The sequence below is a fragment of the Oncorhynchus tshawytscha genome, linkage group LG12 (genome assembly GCF_018296145.1).
Source record: "Oncorhynchus tshawytscha isolate Ot180627B linkage group LG12, Otsh_v2.0, whole genome shotgun sequence".
Classification (NCBI taxonomy): domain Eukaryota; kingdom Metazoa; phylum Chordata; class Actinopteri; order Salmoniformes; family Salmonidae; genus Oncorhynchus; species Oncorhynchus tshawytscha.
In genome coordinates this window covers 22,043,459-22,067,587 of record NC_056440.1, presented here as the reverse complement: position 1 = coordinate 22,067,587, position 24,129 = coordinate 22,043,459, and the positions used below count along the sequence as shown (strand labels likewise).

Sequence of the window (24,129 nt, the reverse complement as noted above, 5' to 3'; positions counted from 1 at the left end):
CCTGCTTTATCACAGCTGCAGGTACACTGTTTTAACCTGCTTTATCACAGCTGCAGGTACACTGTTTTAACCTGCTTTATCACAGTTACAGGTACACTGTTTTAACCTGCTTTATCACAGCTGCAGGTACACTGTTTTAACCTGCTTTATCACAGTTACAGGTACACTGTTTTAACCTGCTTTATCACAGTTACAGGTACACTGTTTTAACCTGCTTTATCACAGTTACAGGTACACTGTTTTAACCTGCTTTATCACAGTTGCAGTCGACAGTATTTTTCAGTGACACGTTTCTGGCAGCCATCTTCCGTTACACACAGGTGTTTGGAGCACCCTAGATAGCTAATTAGCACAGGTGGTCACCTCTGTCTTGCGTAAACAAGCGCTGTAACGTGGAGATATGGCCGTGTAGGAACATTAACCCTAACAAGGTGTGTATCAATTGAACCTTTAACCTCTGATATAAAAGATAAGGTCCTCATGTTTCCAAAACCTTTTCTGCAATTAGCGCATGTTAATGTTCAGATTGAGCATCGGGGCTCTTAACAAAACTACCCCACACGGACGACGCCTTCGTCCTATGACTCTTATGTGTAATGTAATGGAACTGAGTCATGATCAAGAGCTAATCGAACCCATGCTGGCTGCACCACTGCAGAGGGAAAGTGCTAAGGGATGTCAGGACTTGTCTGATTTCATCACTGCTGAAGCCTTCAAAGACTCTCTCTGCCCAGCAGCAGCAGTGCCCTCCCGTCCTGTCAGGTTATTATATCCACTGCCAGAAAAGACTCCCTAATCTTTCAGACCGGTCGGGACCATTTACCGTACAAATTAGGTTGGGGGGAGCAGTGTAGAGTGACAGACTGAGGAGTGTGTGTGTGTATGTGCATGCTCGCGTGTGAACCAGTAGTGGTTGTACTATGTTAAGGCAATATTTTAATGGTGTACTGTTGGTATGGTTGATTATTTCGTTCCCCATGTCCTTGTTTTCTCTTCACTGCAGCTGCTGTATGAGGCAGATCTTCCAGCGTGGATCATAGCAACTTGTCAACTCTAACAGACCTGCCTCAAGTCCACTCCCCAGCCATCTGACAGACCCAACACACATCAAAGGTAGCTACCGCAGCTCCCCCCTCTTTCTCTCTCTGTGTCTTTTACTCTCTCTGTCTCTGTCTTTTACTCTCTCTGTCTCTGTGTCTTTTACTCTCTCTGTCTCTGTGTGTCTTTTACTCTCTCTGTCTCTGTGTCTTTTACTCTCTCTGTCTCTGTGTCTTTTACTCTCTCTGTCTCTGTGTGTCTTTTACTCTCTCTGTCTCTGTGTGTCTTTTACTCTCTCTGTCTCTGTGTCTTTTACTCTCTCTGTCTCTGTGTGTCTTTTACTCTCTCTGTCTCTGTGTCTTTTACTCTCTCTGTCTCTGTGTCTTTTACTCTCTCTGTCTCTGTGTGTCTTTTACTCTCTCTGTCTCTGTGTGTCTTTTACTCTCTCTGTGTCTTTTACTCTCTCTGTCTCTGTGTCTTTTACTCTCTCTGTCTCTCTGTCTTTTACTCTCTCTGTCTCTGTGTCTTTTACTCTGTCTCTCTGTGTCTTTTACTCTCTCTCTCTGTGTCTTTTACTCTCTCTCTCTGTGTCTTTTACTCTCTCTCTCTCTCCCCCTTTATCCTTGCCTTTAGTTATTTTCAATTCAATACATCCTTGAGTCTATTACCTGACAGAGGCTCTGAGGAATACTGTGTACCTTTGCTTCTGTATATGATATGACTACATTTTGTTGTTGCTGCTTCTTGTGATGTTTTCATATCTCTGTAAAGATAATTAAAAGCCTTTCCTTGAGGGGACGTGCTACATTTTCAATAATTCACTGGGTTGTATCTGTAAATGACCTGCCCAAGAACATCTGTCCACTGAAAGGTGTTTTTTCTATCTTCTGTTCCTCACACTGCTTGTGTTTGAAAACAGAGGAGGCCACATTTGTTCCGGTCCACTTTCGAAAGACCTGTTCAACTGTGTGTAATTGAGTGTTTGAAGTAGGTAGTGTGGTTTTAGGTTCTTTAAGTGACAGTAATTGCAATGTGGATATCTAGCACTTCTTTGAAAGATGTGCTCCTTTTTCATCATTCTTTGACAAAGGGATTTTTTCCTCTTTCATCTTTGCCTGTAATTACTGGCATCACGTGTATTCTCTCTAATTGAATATAATGTAACACATATACAAAATCAACTTATTTGATGCCACACTGTAACATTCTGCCTAATATGATAGCTCACTGACAATACTGTGCCGAGGGCAAATCAAATCAAGCTGTATTTCTTCAGCACATTTCAGACATGGAATGTAACGCAATGTGCTTCACAGGACAAACTCTGGAGTATTTACTACAGAACAAACATAAGAGGTCAAAATAAAAAATAAAAAACTGAACAACTAAAAACCACCCTAAGGAAATGATTCATACTATATAGGACTGTACTGGTAGGAGGTTTTCCTTTAAACACACAAGAGCTAACTGTACCTCCTCCATATGTGGAGAGACTAGAGGAACACTGGGAGTGCACACTTTCTATGGAAGTATGAGCAAAGAGACATATTTGGGTTGGTACAGTGAGGGGAAAAAAGTATTTGATCCCCTGCTGATTTTGTACGTTTGCCCACTGACAAAGAAATTATCAGTCTATCATTTTAATGGTGGGTTTATTTGAACTGTGAGAGTCAGAATAACAACAGAAAAACGCATGTCAAAAATGTTATAAATTAATTTGCATTTTAAAGAGGGAAATAGGTATTTGACCCCCTCTCAATCAGAAAGATTTCTGGCTCCCAGGTGTCTTTTATACAGATAACGAGCTGAGATTAGGAGCACCCTCTTAAAAGGAGTGCTCCTAATCTCAGTTTGTTACCTGTATAAAAGACACCTGTCCACAGAAGCAATCAATCAGATTCCAAACTCTCCACCATGGCCAAGACCAAAGAGCTCTCCAAGGATGTCAGGGACAAGGTTGTAGACCTACACAAGGCTGGAATGGGCTACTAGACCATCGCCAATCAGCTTGGTGAGAAGGTGACAACAGTTGGTGCGATTATTCGCAAATGGAAGAAACACAAAATAACTGTCAATCTCCCTCGGCCTGGGGCTCCATGCAAGATATCACCTCGTGGAGTTGCAATGATCATGAGAACGGTGAGGAATCAGCCCAGAACTACACAGGAGGATCTTGTCAATGATCTCAAGGCAGCTGGGAACATAGTCACCAAGAAAACAATTGGTAACACACTACATCTTGAAGGACTGAAATCCTGCAGTGCCCACAAGATCCCCCTGCTCAAGAAAGCACATATACATGCCCGTCTGAAGTTCGCCAATGAACATCTGAATGATTCAGAGGACAACTGGGTGAAAGTGTTGCGGTCAGATGAGACCAAAATGGAGCTCTTTGGCATCAACTCAACTCGCCGTGTTTGGAGGAGGAGGAATGCTGCCTATGACCTCAAGATCGCCATCCCCACCGTCAAACATGGCGGTGGAAACATTATGCTTTGGGGGTGTTTTTCTGCTAAGGGGACAGGACAACTTCACCATATCAAAGGGATGATGGACGGGGCCATGTACCATCAAATCTTGGGTGAGAACCTCCTTCCCTCAGCCAGGGCATTGAAAATGGCTCGTGGATGGGTATTCCAGTATGACAATGACCCAAAACACACGGCCAAGGCAACAAAGGAGTGGCTCAAGAAGAAGCACATTAAGGTCCTGGAGTGGCCTAGCCAGTCTCCAGACCTTAATCCCATAGAAAATCTGTGGAGGGAGCTGAAGGTTCGAGTTGCCAAACGTCAGCCTCGAAACCTTAATGTCTTGGAGAAGATCTGCAAAGAGGAGTGGGGCAAAATCCCTCCTGAGATGTGTGCAAACCTGGTGGCCAACTACGAGACACGTCTGACCTCTGTGATTGCCAACAAGTGTTTTGCCACCAAGTACTAAGTCATGTTTTGCAGAGGGGTCAAATACTTATTTCCCTCATTAAAATGCAAATCAATTTATAACATTTTTGACATGCATTTTTGGGGATTTTCTTGTTGTTATTCTGTCTCTCACTGTTCAAATAAACCTACCATTAAAATTATAGATGGATCATTTCTTTGTCAGTGGGCAAACGTACAAAATCAACAGGGGATCAAATATTTTTTTCCCTCACTGTAAGTCTAAATGTCCATGTGTGACTGCCTGGTTCTGAGTTTCCACACAGAGAAGAGCTTCAAAGAAAAAGGTAGAAGAAAATTGGTGGTAAACAAGGGCTTATTCTCTTCTTCATTTTTGAAACTAATCAGCAATGGTTCTCCACGCTCCTCTCTAAGCCTTGCTTATCCTACAGTGGATTAACATTCACTTTAATGTTCGATAGAGGACAATGAGGATACTGAGGATGGGGTGGGTGACGGTGTGGTTTTGGTTCAATGAAAGAGTAAATCTTCAAAGATGAGCGAGATTACCTGTTCTTTTGTTACCTAGCTATTTAAAACAAGCTGGCAGGCTTGTGTTAGTACCGTCACACCTTTGATGCCTTAGAATATTAGTTATGTATTAGAAGTGACAATGTGTTCCTGGTAGCTGCTGCTGCTGCTTTATTGCCAGAGCCAATACCTATTCATGTCTAACGCTCTCCTAGCCCTCCTTCATTCTCACTCTGACAGAAAGTTGTGCAACGCAATACTAATAATGAAGCACTCTTCTCTCTCCTCCATCTTCTTTTTCTCTTGAGATGTGTTCCCGTGGACGATGATAATTAAAGACTTAGATTTTCTTCTTGAGTCTGAAATGAAAACATTACCGTCCATCCCTGTTATTTTGTCTTCTCATGCTTTCTCAGTTTTCCTTCAGACAAAATGTTGAAGAACTCGACAATTTTACATTATGACTTGAGTGTTGTGTTTGATATCAAACCACCATGCCATTAAAATGAGTAACGTTTTCTTCTTCATGTTTGGGAATAATTCCAGCAATTTTCTAGCCATTCAACGTACTAAAAGACTGTAAGACTCCAAAGTGTTCCTGAAGCCTAAACTGAATTTCTGACATTTTGATTAATCACTACTAGACTGTCAGTCATTCCCACGTAAAGGCTTTGACATTTTGAACAGTCTGAAGAAATATCAGCAAGGTTACGTCCCAAATGGCACCCTATTCCCTGTATAGTGCCCTACTTTTACCAGAGCCCTATGGGCCCTGGTCAAAAGTAGTGCACTTCAAAGGGAAGAGGGTTCCATTTGGAATGTAGACTAAGGGCCTGGAAATCACTGCTTGTTTAAATCTGAGCGATGCCCCCTTAATGTCTCCAATTTGGCGTCTAATTGTTCAAATGTATTATCCATCAGAGAGCTCAGGTGGGCTGAGGTGCAGGCTGGCCCCCAACACACACACACACACACACACACACACAGGAGCAGGTGTTTTTAAGTAGCCTTTTGTGCCATTGAGACCTCCCTTATCATAAGGGCATCATATGGTTTTAGACAAGGAATTATGCTGCAATTATGAGCACTAGAAGGGAAGAATTGGCAGTCAGAGCTAAAAGTGCATAGGTTAGAAATTTCCCTAATCAGGTGAGTGTCTCTGGATGGATACCGGGCACTGATGGTCTCACTCAATTACCCTCGTCGCCCTCCCCCCATTACCCATACACCCCCCCTACACCGATTCCCCTACACCCCCTTCCCACTCAGCCCATCCCACGTCTAGGTTTGGGGGTGCCTTTATAATGTAATATAAAGCCAGGCTCTCTCTTTGTTCCTGGTTGAGTGGGGCTTAATTAATTTGCACTGGAAACGTCTTAATGTAGCATTCAAAGCTCTTTTGGAGGAGGCTAATGAAGCAAACCAATACTAATCCAACCTTGGTTTATGACACTTCAGGAGGTTGGGCTGAGGCTCACAAATCAGTAGCAGGAATTAGCTTAACATGTTCGTCCTATAGTCTCAAGGGGGTGTTAGGGACAATGTGGGTGGCTATAGGTGCATTTGAATGCCCAACGCTGAACACTAAACAGTGAAGGGACTCATAATGATGTATGCTGAATTGACAAGAGCCCTAGTATTGCCATTGCCTTTACGTTTTAGAGTTGTATAGGTCGTGATCAATAAAACGGGACAATACAGTGCAGAGCATTGGATTTGGCTGCTTTGGGGCAGGAAGACCCCCAGCTCTGCCAAAACCATTGACAACTACATACTGTTTTCACGGGATTGTTAAATACATTTTGTAACAATTTGGTTTTAATATCGTCGCCTCTTGAAGAGCGTAGTCAGAACTGCACATTTCAGATTATTCCACATTTAGCTCTATCATCAGCTATACAGCATGTAACTGCATACTTTTCATGATCAGTTAACATCAATTGATCTTGTATTTTCAGATACGTGAGGGTATCCTATCCATTTGGCATGTAGCTAGCTAAGCATGTGTCAATTAGCTTGCTTCATCAGAGATTTGGCTTTTGGAAACAGCTTGACATCGGCAAGTCCTTGTCCAGGTAAAGTTGTCAGTTGGTAAGGCTGTTCACTCATGACTGCACGGCCAAGCACGACAGCAATGGTAGGCCTGATCACCGACAACGATGAGACAGCCTATAGGGAGGAGGTCAGAGACCTGACTGTGTGGTACAAGGATAACAACCTCTCCCTCAACGTGATCAAGGCAAAGGAGATAATTGTGGACTACAGGAAAAGGAGGACTGAGCACGCCCCCATTTCTAATCGACAGGGCTGTAAGGGTTGAGAGTTTCAGGTTCATTGGTGTCCACATCACCATCAAACTATCATGGTCCAAATACACCAAGACAGTTGTGAAGAGGGCACGACAAAGCCTATTCCCCCTCAGGAGACTGAAAAGATTTGGCATGGGTCCTCAGATCCTCAAAAGTTCTACAGCTGCATCATCGAGAGCATCCTGACTGGTTGCATCATGGCCTGGTATGGCAACTGCTCGGCCTCCGACCGCAAGGCACTACAGAGGGTAGTGCGTACGGCCCAGTACATCGCTGGGGCCAAGCTTCCTGCCAATCAGGACCTCTATACAAGGCAGTGTCAGAGGAAGGCCCTAAAAATTGTCAAGCGGTACCAGAGTGCCAAGTCTAGGTCCAAAAGTCTTCTTAACAGCTTCTAATGGCTACCCAGAATATTTGCATTTTAATTTTACGCTGTTGCTACTCTCTGTTTATTATGTATTCATAGTCACTTTAACTCTACCTACATGTACATATTACCTCAATTACCGGTGACCCCGCACATTGACTCTGTTGTACCGGTACTCTATGTATATAGCCTTGCTACTGTTATTTTACTGCAGCTCTCTAATTATTATAAAAAATGTTACTTAACACTGTCACACCCTGATCTGTATCACCTGTCTTTGTGATTGTCTCCACCCCCCTCCAGATGTCGCCCATCTTCCCCATTATCCCCTGTGTACTTATACCTGTGCTCTCTGTTTGTCTGTTGCCAGTTCGTCTTGTTTGTTCGAGTCAACCAGCGGTTTGTGTCTCAGCTCCTGCTTTTTCCAGGCAAATCAAACGCTCTGCACCTTATTGTGATGTTTTATTGATAATGACCTACACCTATTCCAAAAGTAAAATGAGGAGATGTCTTATATTGTGTGGTCACAGTCACAATGGTTCTAAAAGACTTGACCAATGTGGTGGTAACGATTTATAGCTGAGTTTTCCTGTGGAGGGGCAGGGGGGTCTTTGAAGTGAGGCAGGAACTGACTAGCTGCTGCCTCTCATGTCCCCTCAGAACTACCACCATGCTGGAATTGTGGCCATGTGGCGTGAGAATACATTTATTACCCAGCTATTTTTAGCACTGTGCAGGCCCAAGGGTTTGTGCTGAAACACATTTATACTTGAGTAAAAGCCACACACCAGAATAACTGGGACTCAGGAGTCAGCCTCAGAGCAAGGTGCTGCATTCTGTATTCGCTCTGTGGTAGAATAAAATATACACTGAATTTAATATTTGTTTTTACACCTCTAGAGCAGTCAAACTTACCACATATTTTTGTGGAATTAGGTTAATGACATTTAAATGTTTAATTTAGCTTTTAATATTATGAAAATGATTTAACCCGTCTCTCCAATAATATCGTCACCACAAAACGCTTGGCATCCCAGTGTGTTTTGAGGGCTGTTCTACCATGTACTTTAGTGTAGTTAACAGGGGTGGTGGTTATTGGTGGATTGGTTTGAACATGGGTAGACCTTTGTGTGCTCTCCTCACCCGCTTCCCTCAGCCCCAGACCATTAGCAAACATCTGCTGTGGAAACTCTTAGAGGGTCTTCACACTTACTAGACTTTTTGCAAAATACCCTCGGCTACACATGTTTAGCAATGTAAACTTGTCACGTCTCAACCGACAGCGCACGACACTCACCCGACAGTTTCCCCCTTCTAAGCAAGGCAGTGTAAACACAAATGTCTTGTTGACTCACGGTACAAATTGGTCTTTTTTTTTTGTCTTCTGTTTTTTCCTTTTTACCTGAAATTGTAGTAACAGCCTGTTCTATTCGGAAATTGTAGTAACAGCCTGTTCTATTCGGAAATTGTAGTAACAGCCTGTTCTATTCGGAAATTGTAGTAACAGCCTGTTCTATTCAGCCTGTTCTATTCGGAAATTGTAGTAACAGCCTGTTCTATTCGGAAATTGTAGTAACAGCCTGTTCTATTCGGAAATTGTAGTAACAGCCTGTTCTATTCGGAAATTGTAGTAACAGCCTGTTCTATTCGGAAATTGTAGTAACAGCCTGTTCTATTCGGAAATTGTAGTAACAGCCTGTTCTATTCGGAAATTGTAGTAACAGCCTGTTCTATTCGGAAATTGTAGTAACAGCCTGTTCTATTCGGAAATTGTAGTAACAGCCTGTTATATTCGGAAATTGTCTCTGTTTGCTTGGAACGTAATCCACAGAGACTCTAGGCCACAAAATTAGTGATAAACTTTACAAAACCGGGTCTCAATTCATGAAATTTGTGACTTGAATCCACACCTCTAACAAATTGTAAATATTACCAACAGAGTGAATGTGAAAATGGTAGGAACAGTGAGTTAACTGCCTTGTTCAGAGGCAGAACGACAGATTTTTACCTTGTCAGCTCGGGATTAGATCTTGCAACTTTTGAGTTACTAGTCCAACGCTCTAACCACTAGGCTACCTGCCGCCCCGTATTTCATGTATATGTTTTTTATATATTGATAAATGAAAGAAGTGTTATTGAACTCAAAATACAACTCATATATCAGAGAAAACGGTAAAGCCTCATACGACACCAGCTTTTGTTTTGTACCACCTACAGTTAAAACATTCCTGTTATAAAGGGGGCCTGGAATGGTCAAAATGGCACAAATATTTCAAAAAACTTCAATTAATGATTTCTCATTTATGCTTTAAGATACAAATATCAAATATTTGTCAATAATCCTTCCTCCAAAAGACACTTTTATATATGGATAAAATCTTGTAAAAATCCTAAATCGTGGGCTTGTTTTAATAGTTTCGTGAAGAATCACCCTATTATTGTATTATCATAGACCACGATCAAATCAAATTTATTTATATAGCCCTTCGTACATCAGCTGATATCTCAAAGTGCTGTACAGAAACCCAGCCTAAAACCCCAAACAGCAATCAATGCAGGTGTAGAAGCATGGTGGCTAGGAAGAAGCCTGGTTCCTCTCTAGGTTATGTTGGGTGGCCAGTCCTCTTCTGGCTGTGCCGGGTGGAGATTATAACAGAACATTGCCAAGATGTTCAAATGTTCATAAATGACCAGCATGGTCAAATAATAATAATCACAGGCAGAACAGTTGAAACTGGAGCAGCAGCACGGCCAGGTGGACTGGGGACAGCAAGGAGTCATCATGTCAAGTAGTCCTGAGGCATGGTCCAAGGGCTCAGGTCCTCCGAGAGAGAGAAAGAAAAAGGGAATTAGAGAGAGCACACTTAAATTCACACAGGACAGCGGGTAGGACAGGAGAAGTACTCCAGATATAACAAACTGATCCTAGCCCCGCGACACATAAACTACTGCAGCATAAATACTGGAGGCTGAGACAGGAGGGGTCAGGAGACACTGTGGCCCCATCCGAGGACACCCCCGGACAGGGCCAAACAGGAAGGATATAACCCCACCCACTTTGCCAAAGCACAGCCCCCACACCACTAGAGGGATATCTTCAACCACCAACTTACCATCCTGAGACAAGGCCGAGTATAGCCCACAAAGATCTCCGCCACGGCACAACCCAAGGGGGGACGCCAACCCACTGTGTTGATGATGAAAGCTGTGGAAAAAATATCCAGTAAACCCCCCCCTTTTGACAGAACTCTTTGAATAGGAATACAGCTTAATACAGCTAGTCTGTGTGTTTGTAGCCATAGCCTCTTATGGCTGTCTGTGTGGAGAGGGAAAACAAACATGAGAAAGGCCTCTCAACCACCAGTACTACCACACCCCTCATCCCAACTCACCACTCCCTGACCCTTCACCAGCATGGAGCTCAACCTCAAATGACGTGGGCTCCTCCACACTGCTTTGCTATGACAGTGTTGTCAGACCAATCTCCATTTTGGATAAATAACTGATGAGCCAGAAACAAACATCAAAGGGGGATTGTGTTCTTCAAAGGGAATGTGGGTCTCTATCTACCTCTCTCTCTCTCTCTGTCTCGCGCTCTCTCTCTCTGTCTCTCTGTCTCTCGCGCTCTCTCTCTCTGTCTCGCTCTCTCTCTCTGTCTCGCTCTCTCTGTCTCTGTCTTTCTCTGTCTCTCTCCCTCTGTGTCTCTCTCTCTTTCTCTCTCGGTCTGTCTTTCTCTGTTTCTCTACCTCTCGTTCTGGTTACAGACATACATACTCACACACTGCAGTCCAACCTGCTCAGGACTCTAATCAACACATCTGCATCTCTTGCCAGGCTAACTCTCTCTTTATCTCTTTGTGTGGTTTCAGATGTAACAGTGTCTGTGTTGTTGACTGTGTGGTATGTTTTTGTTGTCCCTCAGTGATCGCTCTTTTTCCCCACTTGATTTTCTGGGCCTTGAAATCAATGCTGTCATTTCTGGTTTAACCCCTGTCTGATCTCCTCTTTTATTACTTTTCGAGCTTTTTGTCCTTCCAGCCATCAGGCTCTTCCACTCATTTTACTATTGGTAGAGAGTGGGACGCCTGTTATCTAACTCCTCTGTCTACTAATCTACTAGGTGTGTATTCATAACACCCTGTGTGTATGACTGTAGTTACTTACAATTGTTATTGTGTGATCAACCCCCTTGATGTCATTCCACCATCCGTTATGGATACAAGTGTTTGATAGTGACGTAGGCTACACACCATTTTGCATCTGCTTCCTGAAGCTCATGATGGGACATCTTGGTTATGTATGCCTGTGGTAATGTACTGTGGATCTCGGTGTGTATGTGCATGTACTGCAAATCAGCATTTGCATTGATAGCAACAGGTGACATGGCGTTTTTGAAGGAAACTCACCTCATCCTGAACCACCACCAAATGTCTATGTAAAAGAGTGTGAGAGACTATTGTTGGGGTGTAATTGTGTGCAAGGCTCATCCATGTGGAACCTTGTACGTGGAACATATCCTGCTCATATTTCCTGTAGCTGAGGTCTCACAATACAATTGTTTTCAGTGTTTTTTCCTTCTACCAATGGGAATCTTCATGTTTAGTAGAATACAGTTATCAAGCCAACCATGTCAGACTGGTTGAGTGTCTGTAATGACCTGGTGTCCCTTCCCTCTCTCCACCCCCCCCTGTTCTCTGACCACTGCCCTACCGAAGCTCAGCTCAGTCCAACCCAACCCCTTTGACTCATACCATTGGGCCATGGAGGATTATGACGTGCGCTCGGCCGCCAGTATCCTGGCCTCGGTGAAAGAGCAGGAGGCACGCTTCGAGCGTCTGACCCGGGCCCTGGAGGAGGAGCGACGCAACGTCTCCTTGCAGCTGGAGCATTCCAATGTACCCCCCGACAGGTTGGGAGGGACTGGGCCTAGCGCTAACCTACCACCCAACAGCCAACCCCTGGCCTGGCAGCAGGTGGTGATGCAGGTAAATCAAGCCAGCACGCCCCAATTTCCCACCTGCCTGTCCACCTACCTGCCTGCTTGATATGACTATCCAGTCCCCCTCCATTTGTGTATTTGACTCATTGCATCATCTCTTTGTCATCATCTCTCATTCTCCTGGGCGTCTGGTGGCTGATCCAAACCCTGTATTATTTCTGATCTGTTGTGCTGCTTGGATGGGGATGTAAACATTACAATGTGGTGGGGTGTGGTGACGCATCCTCTTTAAAGGGGGAGGGTGATATTCCACACTTTTTATCTCCTCTCACCTACAAACCACCCAATTCAACCCCGTTTCCTTCCACACAGTGTTTATTGATAACATCAAGTTAGTTTACCATGGCCCGGACCTTAAGTGAAATCTCCACCCACTTGGGGCACCAGGCCTTGCAGAACTTTACCATTGTCTTATGGTCTTACTGCTAATTGGATTGTGTCTGTTCAGCCAGCTCTGCCCGTGACTGAAGGACATTTGGGTCCTGGTTGGTGGCTGGGAGTGGAGCTGTAGTGACTTCTCTGGCTGAGGTTGAAGGACATTTGTGTCTTGATTGGGCCTGGGCTTGTAGTGCTGGTGACTATCCTTGGTTGAAGGACATTTGGGTCCTGGTTGGGGCCTTGGAGTGGAGCAGTAGTGACTTCCCTGGCTGGGGTACAATAACCTTTTGGCTCTTGTTTGGGCATTGCCAGGGAGTGCTTAGAGCTGTTGACTTCTCTGGCTGGGGATGTGTTGAAGGAGATGTGAAGTGAGGCAGACATGATCCGCTGAAATGGCTGTGGTCACCGTCGATTGATTTACAGTACAGAGCAAACTCCTGACTCTTGTGGGTGGGCATTTCCCTGCATGCACTGCTTTTATAATGTTTAACCCAAAATGCTTTTCTTGTTCACAGATTGTGCCACCGTTCATATCTGTGGCTCGTTCCCTGTTTAGCCACAAAAATGTATAATTTAGTGGCAGTATGTGGCTTCCCAGCTGAGTAAGCCGGCCTTTTCTCCCCCTTGCCTCAGGCTTTGATGAACCAAGTCCCTGACTTGTTGATGCCCTCTCATACTCGTAAATTGTGAATGATTTACCGAGAGCTGCTTAACACGACAGCCAGTGAATTAGCCTGCTCTTTTACAGGAGGATCACTGCGTGGTTATCACTCACAGCTGGCTCACTGTTGTGGCTCCAAGGTGAACGGCAGTGGCCCGTCACCCTTCTCCCTGCATCGGGGGGTCAATTGGGCGGAACGGCCCGAAACACACAGGCCACACGCAAGTGGCTCGCTGCACCGTGGAAGGAGCCTACTATTACATCATGAGATTGTTTATTATACAGTACCAGTCAAAAGTTTGGACACACCTACTCATTCAAGGGTTTTTCTTTATTTTTACTCAGTGCCTCCAGAAAGTATTCATACCCCTTGACTTATTCTATATTTTGTTGTGTTACAGCCTGAATTCAAGATGGATTAAATAGCTTTTTTTTCTCTCACCCATCTACAGACAATACCCCATAATGACAAAGTGAAAACATGTTTTTGCAAATGTATTGAAAATCAAATACAGCAATATCTCATTTACATAAGTATTCTCACCCCTGAGTTAATACATGTTTAGAATCACCTTTTGCAGTGATTACAGCTGTGAGTCTTTCTGGGTAAGTATCTAAGAGCTTTGCACATCTGGATTTTACAATATTTGCCCGTTATTCTTTTCATAATTCTTCAAACTAGGCAACCATTTTCACATCCTGCCATAGATTTTCAAGCAGATTTAAGTCAAAACTGTAATTCAGCCACTCAGGAACATTCACGGTCTTCTTGGTAAGCAACTCCAGTGTAGATTTGGTCTTGCGTTTTAGGTAATTGTCCTGCTGAATGGTGAATTCATCTCCGAGTGTCTGCAGGAAAGCAGACTGAGCCCGGTTTTCTCTAGGATTTTGCCTGTGCTTAGCTCCATTCCATTTGTTTTATCATGAAAAACTTCACAGTGCTTAACAATTACAAGCATACCCATAACATGATGCAGCCACCACTATGCTTTAAAATATGTGGAGTGGTACTCCAGGATGAGGAAGGCATCCGACTCTCTGTTGTATGAAGGATGAGGAAGGCATCCGACTCTGTTGTATGAAGGTTGAGGAAGGCATCCGACTCTGTTGTATGAAGGATGAGGAAGGCATCCGACTCTGTTGTATGAAGGATGAGGAAGGCATCCGACTCTGTTGTATGAAGGATGAGGAAGGCATCCGACTCTCTGTTGTATGAAGGATGAGGAAGGCATCTGACTCTGTTGTATGAAGGATGAGGAAGGCATCCGACTCTCTGTTGTATGAAGGATGAGGAAGGCATCCGACTCTCTGTTATATGAAGGATGAGGAAGGCATCTGACTCTCTGTTGTATGAAGGATGAGGAAGGCATCCGACTCTGTTGTATGAAGGATGAGGAAGGCATCCGACTCTCTGTTGTATGAAGGATGAGGAAGGCATCTGACTCTGTTGTATGAAGGATGAGGAAGGCATCTGACTCTGTTGTATGAAGGATGAGGAAGGCATCCGACTCTCTGTTATATGAAGGATGAGGAAGGCATCCGACTCTCTGTTGTATGAAGGATGAAGAAGGCATCCGGCTCTGTTATATGAAGGATGAGGAAGGCATCCGACTCTCTGTTGTATGAAGGATGAGGAAGGCATCCGATTCTCTGTTGTATGAAGGATGAGGAAGGCATCCGACTCTGTTGTATGAAGGATGAGGAAGGCATCCAACTCTGTTGTATGAAGGATGAGGAAGGCATCCGACTCTCTGTTGTATGAAGGATGAGGAAGGCATCTGACTCTGTTGTATGAAGGATGAGGAAGGCATCCGACTCTCTGTTGTATGAAGGATGAGGAAGGCATCCGACTCTCTGTTGTATGAAGGATGAGGAAGGCATCCGACTCTCTGTTGTATGAAGGATGAGGAAGGCATCCGACTCTGTTGTATGAAGGATGAGGAAGGCATCCGACTCTGTTGTATGAAGGATGAGGAAGGCATCCGACTCTCTGTTATATGAAGGATGAGGAAGGCATCTGACTCTGTTGTATGAAGGATGAGGAAGGCATCTGACTCTGTTGTATGAAGGATGAGGAAGGCATCCGACTCTCTGTTATATGAAGGATGAGGAAGGCATCCGACTCTCTGTTGTATGAAGGATGAAGAAGGCATCCGGCTCTGTTGTATGAAGGATGAGGAAGGCATCCGACTCTCTGTTGTATGAAGGATGAGGAAGGCATCCGACTCTCTGTTGTATGAAGGATGAGGAAGGCATCCGACTCTCTGTTGTATGAAGGATGAGGAAGGCATCCGACTCTCTGTTGTATGAAGGATGAGGAAGGCATCCGACTCTCTGTTGTATGAAGGATGAGGAAGGCATCCGACTCTCTGTTGTATGAAGGATGTGGAAGGCATCCGACTCTCTGTTGTATGAAGGCATCCAACTCTCCTATCCTCTCCTCTCGCAGCCACACGCACGCACATCTCGTACTCTCTCGTCCATGCATGATGGATTATAATGGGCTGAGGATCAGCGGCTGGTAGCTCGGGGGCTCCCAGTCGCCAGCGCAGGGGCAGCCCTCGGTGGGCCCTCTGTTATTAAAAGTTGGGGTCAGAGAGGAGAGGCAGCCAGAGACTGATTCATGGAATCGCAAGTAAATACTTAATGAAAGTGATTAGCTGTTGATTTAGAAAGAACTCTCTTCAACTCCAGAGACTCTATTGCTGGCAGCAGATGCTGTTTCCTGTTCTGCCTTGTTGTCTTGGCTCTAAGGTTTAGTAGTTTCAATGCAATCCTTTGACAGTGTTGTTCCAACATGTTCCAAAATCGATCACCAAAATGGTTCATACAATGATGCACTTTTTCCCCTGTTGTTTTGTGTACTAAGAGAGAGCGAGAGAGAGAACCTTGTGTCAACACAATGTCCACAGTTGGTTACTGGACTCCACAGAGTAGACAGGGAGGTTTGTACTGGCTGTCTGATTGGTTGGAGTAAGGTGGAGGAGACCCGTCCTGATCCTGATGTTGACTGGTGTATTTGAGCATTTTCCAAAGAGCTCCCCTCTCTAATTAGTGGATGTTCTGTGGAGGGGAACATCAGCATGGTGGTCAAAACAAGAGAAACAATAAATAATTCACTGCTTTGGAAAAAGCTAGCATCAACATCCCTGATAAGCTGACTGGGTTTAGCTGTTCTCACTACCCACAGAGGGTAATGGAGAAAGCACAATAGTATTTTTAATACAGATTGTTTGAACTGTGTTGTCATGGTCAAGTGTATGTTTGGTGAATTGTTAATGAAGATATTAATGTTATCGTCACATGCTGTGCTACAGTCACTGTGCATCAGTAAGGAAATGGTTTTTGGAAACACCAGTCTGCTTTTTTCCCAAAACTGTATACTGTATTTCAGATGGGCTTTTTTCCCCTCACTCATTGTGATCAAACACTTACTAAAGTGCTACTAGGAGATTTTTGAGCCTTTTTACATTGATGTCTTCTGAAGAATGTCAAGACAATGCAGTCAGACACTGTATATTGTGTTCCTTAATGGAATCATCAACAGGAAACCACTGACACGAAGAATGTCTTTCAATCCTCATTCACTCAAATCAAGTTAAGACTGGGCTCCAAACGATACCCTATTCCCTATATAGTACACTGCTTAAAAAAATATATCTATATACAGTGGGGCAAAAAAGTATTTAGTCAGTCACCAATTGTGCAAGTTCTCCCACTTAAAAAGATGAGAGGCCTGTAATTTTCATCATAGTTAAACTTCAACTATGACAGACACAATGAGAAGAAAAAAAATCCAGAAAATCACATCGTAGGATTTTTAATGAATTTATTTGCAAATTATGGTGGAAAATAAGTATTTGGTCAATAACAAAAGTTTATCTCAATACTTTGTTATATACCCTTTGTTGGCAATGACAGGTCAAACGTTTTCTGTAAGTCTTCACAAGGTTTTCACACACTGTTGCTGGTATCCTTCCTGTTTGGCCCTGTCCGAGGGTGTCCTCGGATGGGGCCACAGTGTCTCCTGACCCCTCCTGTCTCAGCCTCCAGTATTTATGTTGCAGTAGTTTATGTGTCGGGGGGCTAGGGTCAGTTTGTTGTATCTGGAGTACTTCTCCTGTCCTATTCGGTGTCCTGTGTGAATTTAAGTGTGCTCTCTCTAATTCTCTCTTTCTCTCTTTCTTTCTCTCTCTCGGAGGACCTGAGCCCTAGCCATGTTCTGTTATAATCTCCACCCGGCACAGCCAGAAGAGGACTGGCCACCCCACATAGCCTGGTTCCTCTCTAGGTTTCTTCCTAGGTTTTGGCCTTTCTGGGGAGTTTTTCCTAGCCACCGTGCTTCTACACCTGCATTGATTGCTGTTTGGAGTTTTAGGCGGGATTTCTGTACAGCACTTTGAGATATCAGCTGATGTACGAAGGGCTATATAAATACAGTGCCTTGCGAAAGTATTCGGCCCCCTTGAACTTTGCGACCTTTTGCCACATTTCAGGCTTCAAACATAAAGATATAAAACTGTATTTTTTTGTGAAGAATCAACAACAAGTGGGCACAATCATGAAGTGGAACGACATTTATTGGATATTTCAAACTTTTTTAACAAATCAAAAACTGAAAAATTGGGCGTGTAAAATTATTCAGCCCCTTTATTTTCAGTGCAGCAAACTCTCTCCAGAAGTTCAGTGAGGATCTCTGAATGATCCAATGTTGACCTAAATGACTAATGATGATAAATACAATCCACCTGTGTGTAATCAAGTCTCCGTATAAATGCACCTGCACTGTGATAGTCTCAGAGGTCCGTTAAAAGCGCAGAGAGCATCATGAAGAACAATGAACACACCAGGCATGTCCGAGATACTGTTGTGAAGAAGTTTAAAGCCAGATTTGGATACAAAAAGATTTCCCAAGCTTTAAACATCCCAAGGAGCACTGTGCAAGCGATAATATTGAAATGGAAGGAGTATCAGACCACTGCAAATCTACCAAGACCTTGCCGTCCCTCTAAACTTTCAGCTCATACAAGGAGAAGACTGATCAGAGATGCAGCCAAGAGGCCCATGATCACTCTGGATGAACTGCAGAGATCTACAGCTGAGGTGGGAGACTCTGTCCATAGGACAACAATCAGTCGTATATTGCACAAATCTGGCCTTTATGGAAGAGTGGCAAGAAGAAAGCCATTTCTTAAAGTTATCCATAAAAAGTGTCGTTTAAAGTTTGCTACAAGCCACCTGGGAGACACACCAAACATGTGGAAGAAGGTGCTCTGGTCAGATGAAACCAAAATTGAACTTTTTGGCAACAATGCAAAATGTTATGTTTGGTGTAAAAGCAACACAGCTCATCACCCTGAACACATCCCCACTGTCAAACATGGTGGTGGCAGCATCATGGTTTGGGCCTGCTTTACTTCAGCAGGGACAGGGAAGATGGTTAAAATTGATGGGAAGATGGATGGAGCCAAATACAGGACCATTCTGGAAGAAAACCTGATGGAGTCTGCAAAAGACCTGAGACTGGGACAGAGATTTGTCTTCCAACAAGACAATGATCCAAAACATAAAGCAAAATCTACAATGGAATGGTTCAAAAATAAACATATCCAGGTGTTAGAATGGCCAAGTCAAAGTCCAGACCTGAATCCAATCGAGAATCTGTGGAAAGAACTGAAAACTGCTGTTCACAAATGCTCTCTATCCAACGTCACTGAGCTCGAGCTGTTTTGCAAGGAGGAATGGGAAAAAATGTCAGTCTCTCGATGTGCAAAACTGATAGACATACCCCAAGCGACTTACAGCTGTAATCGCAGCAAAAGGTGGCGCTACAAAGTATTAACTTAAGGGGGCTGAATAATTTTGCACGCCCAATTTTTCAGTTTTTGATTTGTTAAAAAAGTTTGAAATATCCAATAAATGTCATTCCACTTCATGATTGTGTCCCACTTGTTGTTGATTCTTCACAAAAAAATACAGTTTTATATCTTTATGTTTGAAGCCTGAAATGTGGCAAAAGGTCGCAAAGTTCAAGGGGGCCGAATACTTTCGCAAGGCACTGTAAATTGGATTTGATTTGATTTGGTATTTTGGCCCATTCCTCCATGCAGATCTCCTCTAGAGCAGCGATGTTTTGGGGCTGTTGCTGGGCAACACGGACTTTCAACCCCCTCCAAAGACTTTCTATGGGGTTGAGATCTGGAAACTGGCTAGGCCACTCCAGGACCTTGAAATACTTCTTACGAAGCCTCTCCTTCATTGCCCGGGTGGTGTGTTTGGGATCATTGTCATGTTGAAAGACCCAGCCACGTTTCATTTTCAATGCCCTTGCTGATGGAATGAGGTTTTCACTCAAAATCTCACGATACATGGCCCCATTCATTCTTTCCTTTACACGGATCAGTCGTCCTGGTCCCTTTGCAGAACAACAGCCCCAAAGCATGATGTTTCCACCCCCATGTTTCACAGTAGGTATGGTGTTCTTTAGATGCAACTCAGCATTCTTTGTCCTCCAAACATGACGAGTTGTTGAGTTTTTACCAAAAAGCTATATTTTGGTTTATCTGACCATATGACATTCTCCCAATCTTCTTCTGGATTATCCAAATGCTCTCTAGCAAACTTCAGACGGGCTTGGACATGTACTGGCTTAAGCAGGGGGACACGTCTGGCACTGCAGGATTTGAGTCCCTGGCGGCGTAGTGTGTTACTGATGGTAGGCTTTGTTACTTTGGTCCCAGCTCTCTGCAGGTCATTCACTAGGTCCCCCCGTGTGGTTCTGGGATTTTTGCTCACCGTTCTTGTGATCATTTTGACCCCACGGGGTGAGATCTTGCATGAAGCCCCAAATCGAGTGAGATTATCAGTGGTCTTGTATGTCTTCCATTTCCTAATAATTGCTCCCACAGTTGATTTCTTCAAACCAAGCTGCTTACCTATTGCAGATTCAGTCTTCCCAGCCTGGTGCAGGTCTACAATTTGTTTCTGGTGTCCTTTGACAGCTCTGTGGAGTTTGGAGTGTGACTGTTTGAGGTTGTAGACAGGTGTCTTTTATACTGATAACAAGTTCAAACAGGTGCCATTAATACAGGTAACGAGTGAAGGACAGAGGAGCCTCTTAAATAAGAAGTTACAGGTCTGTGAGAGCCAGAAATCTTGCTTGTTTGTAGGTGACCAAATACTTATTTTCCACCATAATTTGCAAATTAATTAATTAAAAATCCTACAATGTGATTTTCTGGATTTTTTTTCAAATTTTGTCTGTCATAGTTGAAGTGTACCTATGATGAAAATGAAAACAGGCCTCATCTTTTTAAGTGGGAGAACTTGCACAATTGGTGGCTGACTAAATATGTTTTGCCCCACTGTGTGTGTGTGTGTGTATATATATATATATATATATATATATATATATATATATATATATATATATATATATATATATACACACACACATATATATTTTTCTTCCCAATTTTATGGTATCTAATTGTTGTCTTGTCTCATTGCTACAACTCCGTACGGGCTCGGGAGAGACGAAGGTCGAAAGCCATGCGTCCTCCGAAACACAACCCAACCAAGCCGCACTGCTTCTTAACACAGCGCGCCTCCAACCCGGAAGCCAGCCGCAGCAATGTGTCGGAGGAAACACCGTGCACCTGGCTACCTTGGTTAGCGCGCACTGCGCCCAGCCCACCACAGGAGTCGCTGGTGCGCGATGAGACAAGGATATCCCTACAAGCCAAACCCTCCCTAACCCGGACAACGCTAGGCCTATTGTGTGTCGCCCCACGGACCTCGCGGTCGCGGCCGGCTGCGACAGAGCCTGGGCGCGAACCCAGAGTCTCTGGTGGCACAGCTAGCTCTGCGATGCAGTGCCGTAGACCACTGTGCCACCCGGGAGGCAGTACACTACTTTTGACCAGAGCCCCACGGACCTCACGGTCGCGGCCAGCTGCGACAGAGCCTGGGCGCAAACCCAGAGTCTCTGGTGGCACAGCTAGCGCTGCGATGCAGTGCCATAGACCACTGTGCCACCCGGGAGGCAGTACACTACTTTTGACCAGAGCCTTATGGTAGTGCACTATGTAGGGAATAGGGTTCCATTTGTGTCCCATCCCAGGTCTGTTTTCTTACTGTGTTATGGAGGAGTGAAGGGTCAAGTGGTGAATGGTGGCACTCTATAGAGACCTGTTCTGGTTAGTATTCAGACAGTGAGCTAGAGATGGGATGGGGTACACTACCAACTACCCCTGTCCTGTGCAAATGTTGTGAGGTTCCTTTAGAGGAACGGTGCATCCTTTGATTTCAGTGCTGTCTGTGGGTGAGATGTATGGACCTCAGTCTGGCCCCGGGATGGCACTACACCACACTGCTTTCCACACACGCACGCACGCACACACAGACACACACGCTCGCACCCTCACACCCTCATTGGCCCTGCAACGCCACAATTGACACAAAGGCACAGTGCTATAGCGACGGCAGGCATGCTGGCAGATATATCCCTCACTGGCCTCTCGTAAATCACCTGCAGCCTAACAATGAGCCTCAGTCCACCACTCCTCCTCCCTTCTTCCCCTCCACCCCTCTCTCCCTCCGTTCTCCTCTGTGTCATTAGGAAAATTTGAGCTTCCCGTAAATGTGTAATCACCTCTCTATGAAAAGGCGGCGTTGTGGATTGAACCCTATTCCCTATATAGTACACTACTTTTGACTAGAGACATATAGGCCCTGGTAGGCTCAGGCCCTGGTCAAAGGTAGTGCACTATAAAGGGAATAGGGTGCCATTTGGAACACATACACTTGTTCTGTATGTGGCCCCCTTCCTCTCGGGCTCTTTTCTCTTTCTAGTCTACATAGCTAGACTATATTGTACGGATCTCTGTGTGTAGAAGGACATTCCAATTCCATTGGTTAGAGCAGTGGTTCCCAAACTTTTTTATTCCCGTACCCCTTCAAACATTTAACCTCCAGCTCCGTAACCCCTCTAGCACCAGGCTCAGCACACTCTCAAATGTTGTTTTTTGCCATCAGTGTAAGCCTGCTACAAACACTCACTATACGATACATTTATTAAACATAAGTGTAAGTTTTTGTCACAACCTGGCTCGTGGGACGAGCTCTTATAGGACCAGGGTACAAATAATAATATAATAATAATCAATATTTTGCTCTTTATTCTTACATATCTTAGCATCTTACATATAAAACCTTATTTGTTCATAACATATTTTAAATAACTCACCACAGGTTAATGAGAAGGGTGTGCTTGAAAGGATGCATATAACTGCAATGTTGGGTTGTATTGGAGAACGTCTCAGTCTTAAATTGTTTTCCACACACAGTATGTGCCTGTGTTTAGTTTTCATGCTAGTGAGGGCCGAGAATCCACTCTCACATAGGTACGTGGTTGCAAAGGGCATCAGTGTCTTAACAGCGTGATTTGCCAAGGCAAGAAACTCTGAGCGCAGCCCTATCCAGAAATCTAGCAGTGGCTTCTGATTCAATTAAATTTTCACAGAACCACTTGTTGCAATTTTGATGAGGCTCTCTTGTTCAGATATCGGTAAGTGGACTGGAGGCAGGGCATGAAAGGGATAACAAATCTAGTTGTTTTGTCATCTGTTTCGGGAAAGTACCTGTGTAATTGCGCACCCAGTTCACTCAGCTGCTTCTCTATATCACATTTGACATTGTCAGTAAGCTTGAGTTCATTTGTACACAATGTCCTTGTTAATGCAGACCGAAATGAGCTCCAACTTCTTAATCAGAGCCTCAGTTTTGTCCCGGTTTCCAGTGGTTTGAAGAAGAGGATGTCTTCCTTAATTGACCCCGCATAAACGTAACGGACGTATACCAGAAGCTGTGCCAGGCCCGCCATCTCTGTTGACTCATCCAGCTGTTACGCATATAATTCACCCCCTTGTACGTGATGCGATAATTGTTTCAAAACATCTCCTGCCATGTCACTGATTCTTCGTGAAACAGTGTTGTTTGATGAAGTCATTGTCTGTATAGTGTTTTGGGCCTTTTCACCCAATAATGTCAGGACGAATTAAGTCCACCACAATAGTATGGGGCTTGCCTGTCCTAGCCATTCGGTAGCTCACCATATAAGACACTTTTAGACCCTCAAACGGATTAAGGAAAGAAATTTCACAAATTAACTTTTAAGGCGACACACCTGTTAATTGAAATGCATTCCAGGTGACTACCTCATGAAGCTGGTTGAAAAAATGCCAAGAGTGTTCAAAGCTGTCATCAAGGCAACGGGTGGCTATTTGAAGAAGCTCAAATATAAAATATATTTTGATTTGTTTAACACTTTTTTTGGTTACTCCATGATTCCATATGTGTTTGTTCATAGTTTTGATGTCTTCACTATTATTCTACAATGTAGAAAATAGTACAAATAAAGAAAAACCGTGTACAATGGTGTTTGTTCTTCATTGGTTGCACTTGTGGCAACAGGTCACATCTTGTTGCTGTGATGGCACACTGTGGTATTTCACCTAATCGATATGGGAGTTTGTCAAAATTGGGTTTGTTTTCTAATTCTTTGTAGGTCTATGTAATCTGAGGGAAATATGTGTCTCTAATATAGTCATACATTTGGCAGGAGGTTAGGAAGTGCAGCTCAGTTTCCACCTCATTTTGTGGGCAGTGTGTACTTTGCCTGTCTTCTCTTGAGAGCCACTCTCTAGGTGATGGCTTTGTTATGGAAGGTTTGGGAATCGGTTCCTTTTAGGTGGTTGTAGAATTTAACGGCTCTTTTCTAGATTTTGATCATTAGCGGGTATCGGGCTAATTCTGCTCTGCATGCATTATTTGGTGTTTTACGTTGTACACGGAGGATGTTTTTAGCAGAATTCTGCATGCAGAGTCTTAATTTAGTGTTTGTCCCATTTTGTGAATTCTTGGATGGTGAGCGGACCCCAAACCTCACAACCATGAAGTGCAATGGGTTC

The 24,129-nt window shown here is 44.0% G+C and overlaps 1 protein-coding gene across 14 annotated transcripts in view; it reads left to right on the top strand.

Moving 5' to 3' along the window:
* The first annotated feature begins 987 nt into the window (after positions 1 to 987).
* LOC112262704 (armadillo repeat protein deleted in velo-cardio-facial syndrome) overlaps positions 988 to 24,129 on the top strand; it is a 223,640-nt gene continuing 200,498 nt past the window's right edge. For 13 of the 14 annotated variants that reach the window (XM_024438417.2, XM_024438412.2, XM_024438410.2 and 10 more), the window contains exons 1-2: positions 988 to 1,113; positions 11,837 to 12,106. In XM_024438417.2, coding sequence (XP_024294185.1) covers positions 11,882 to 12,106 — 225 coding nt within the window. In that variant the 5' untranslated portion in view covers positions 988 to 1,113; positions 11,837 to 11,881. The remainder of the gene's footprint in view (positions 1,114 to 11,836; positions 12,107 to 24,129) is intronic. The other variant, XM_024438413.2, reaches the window with a different exon arrangement.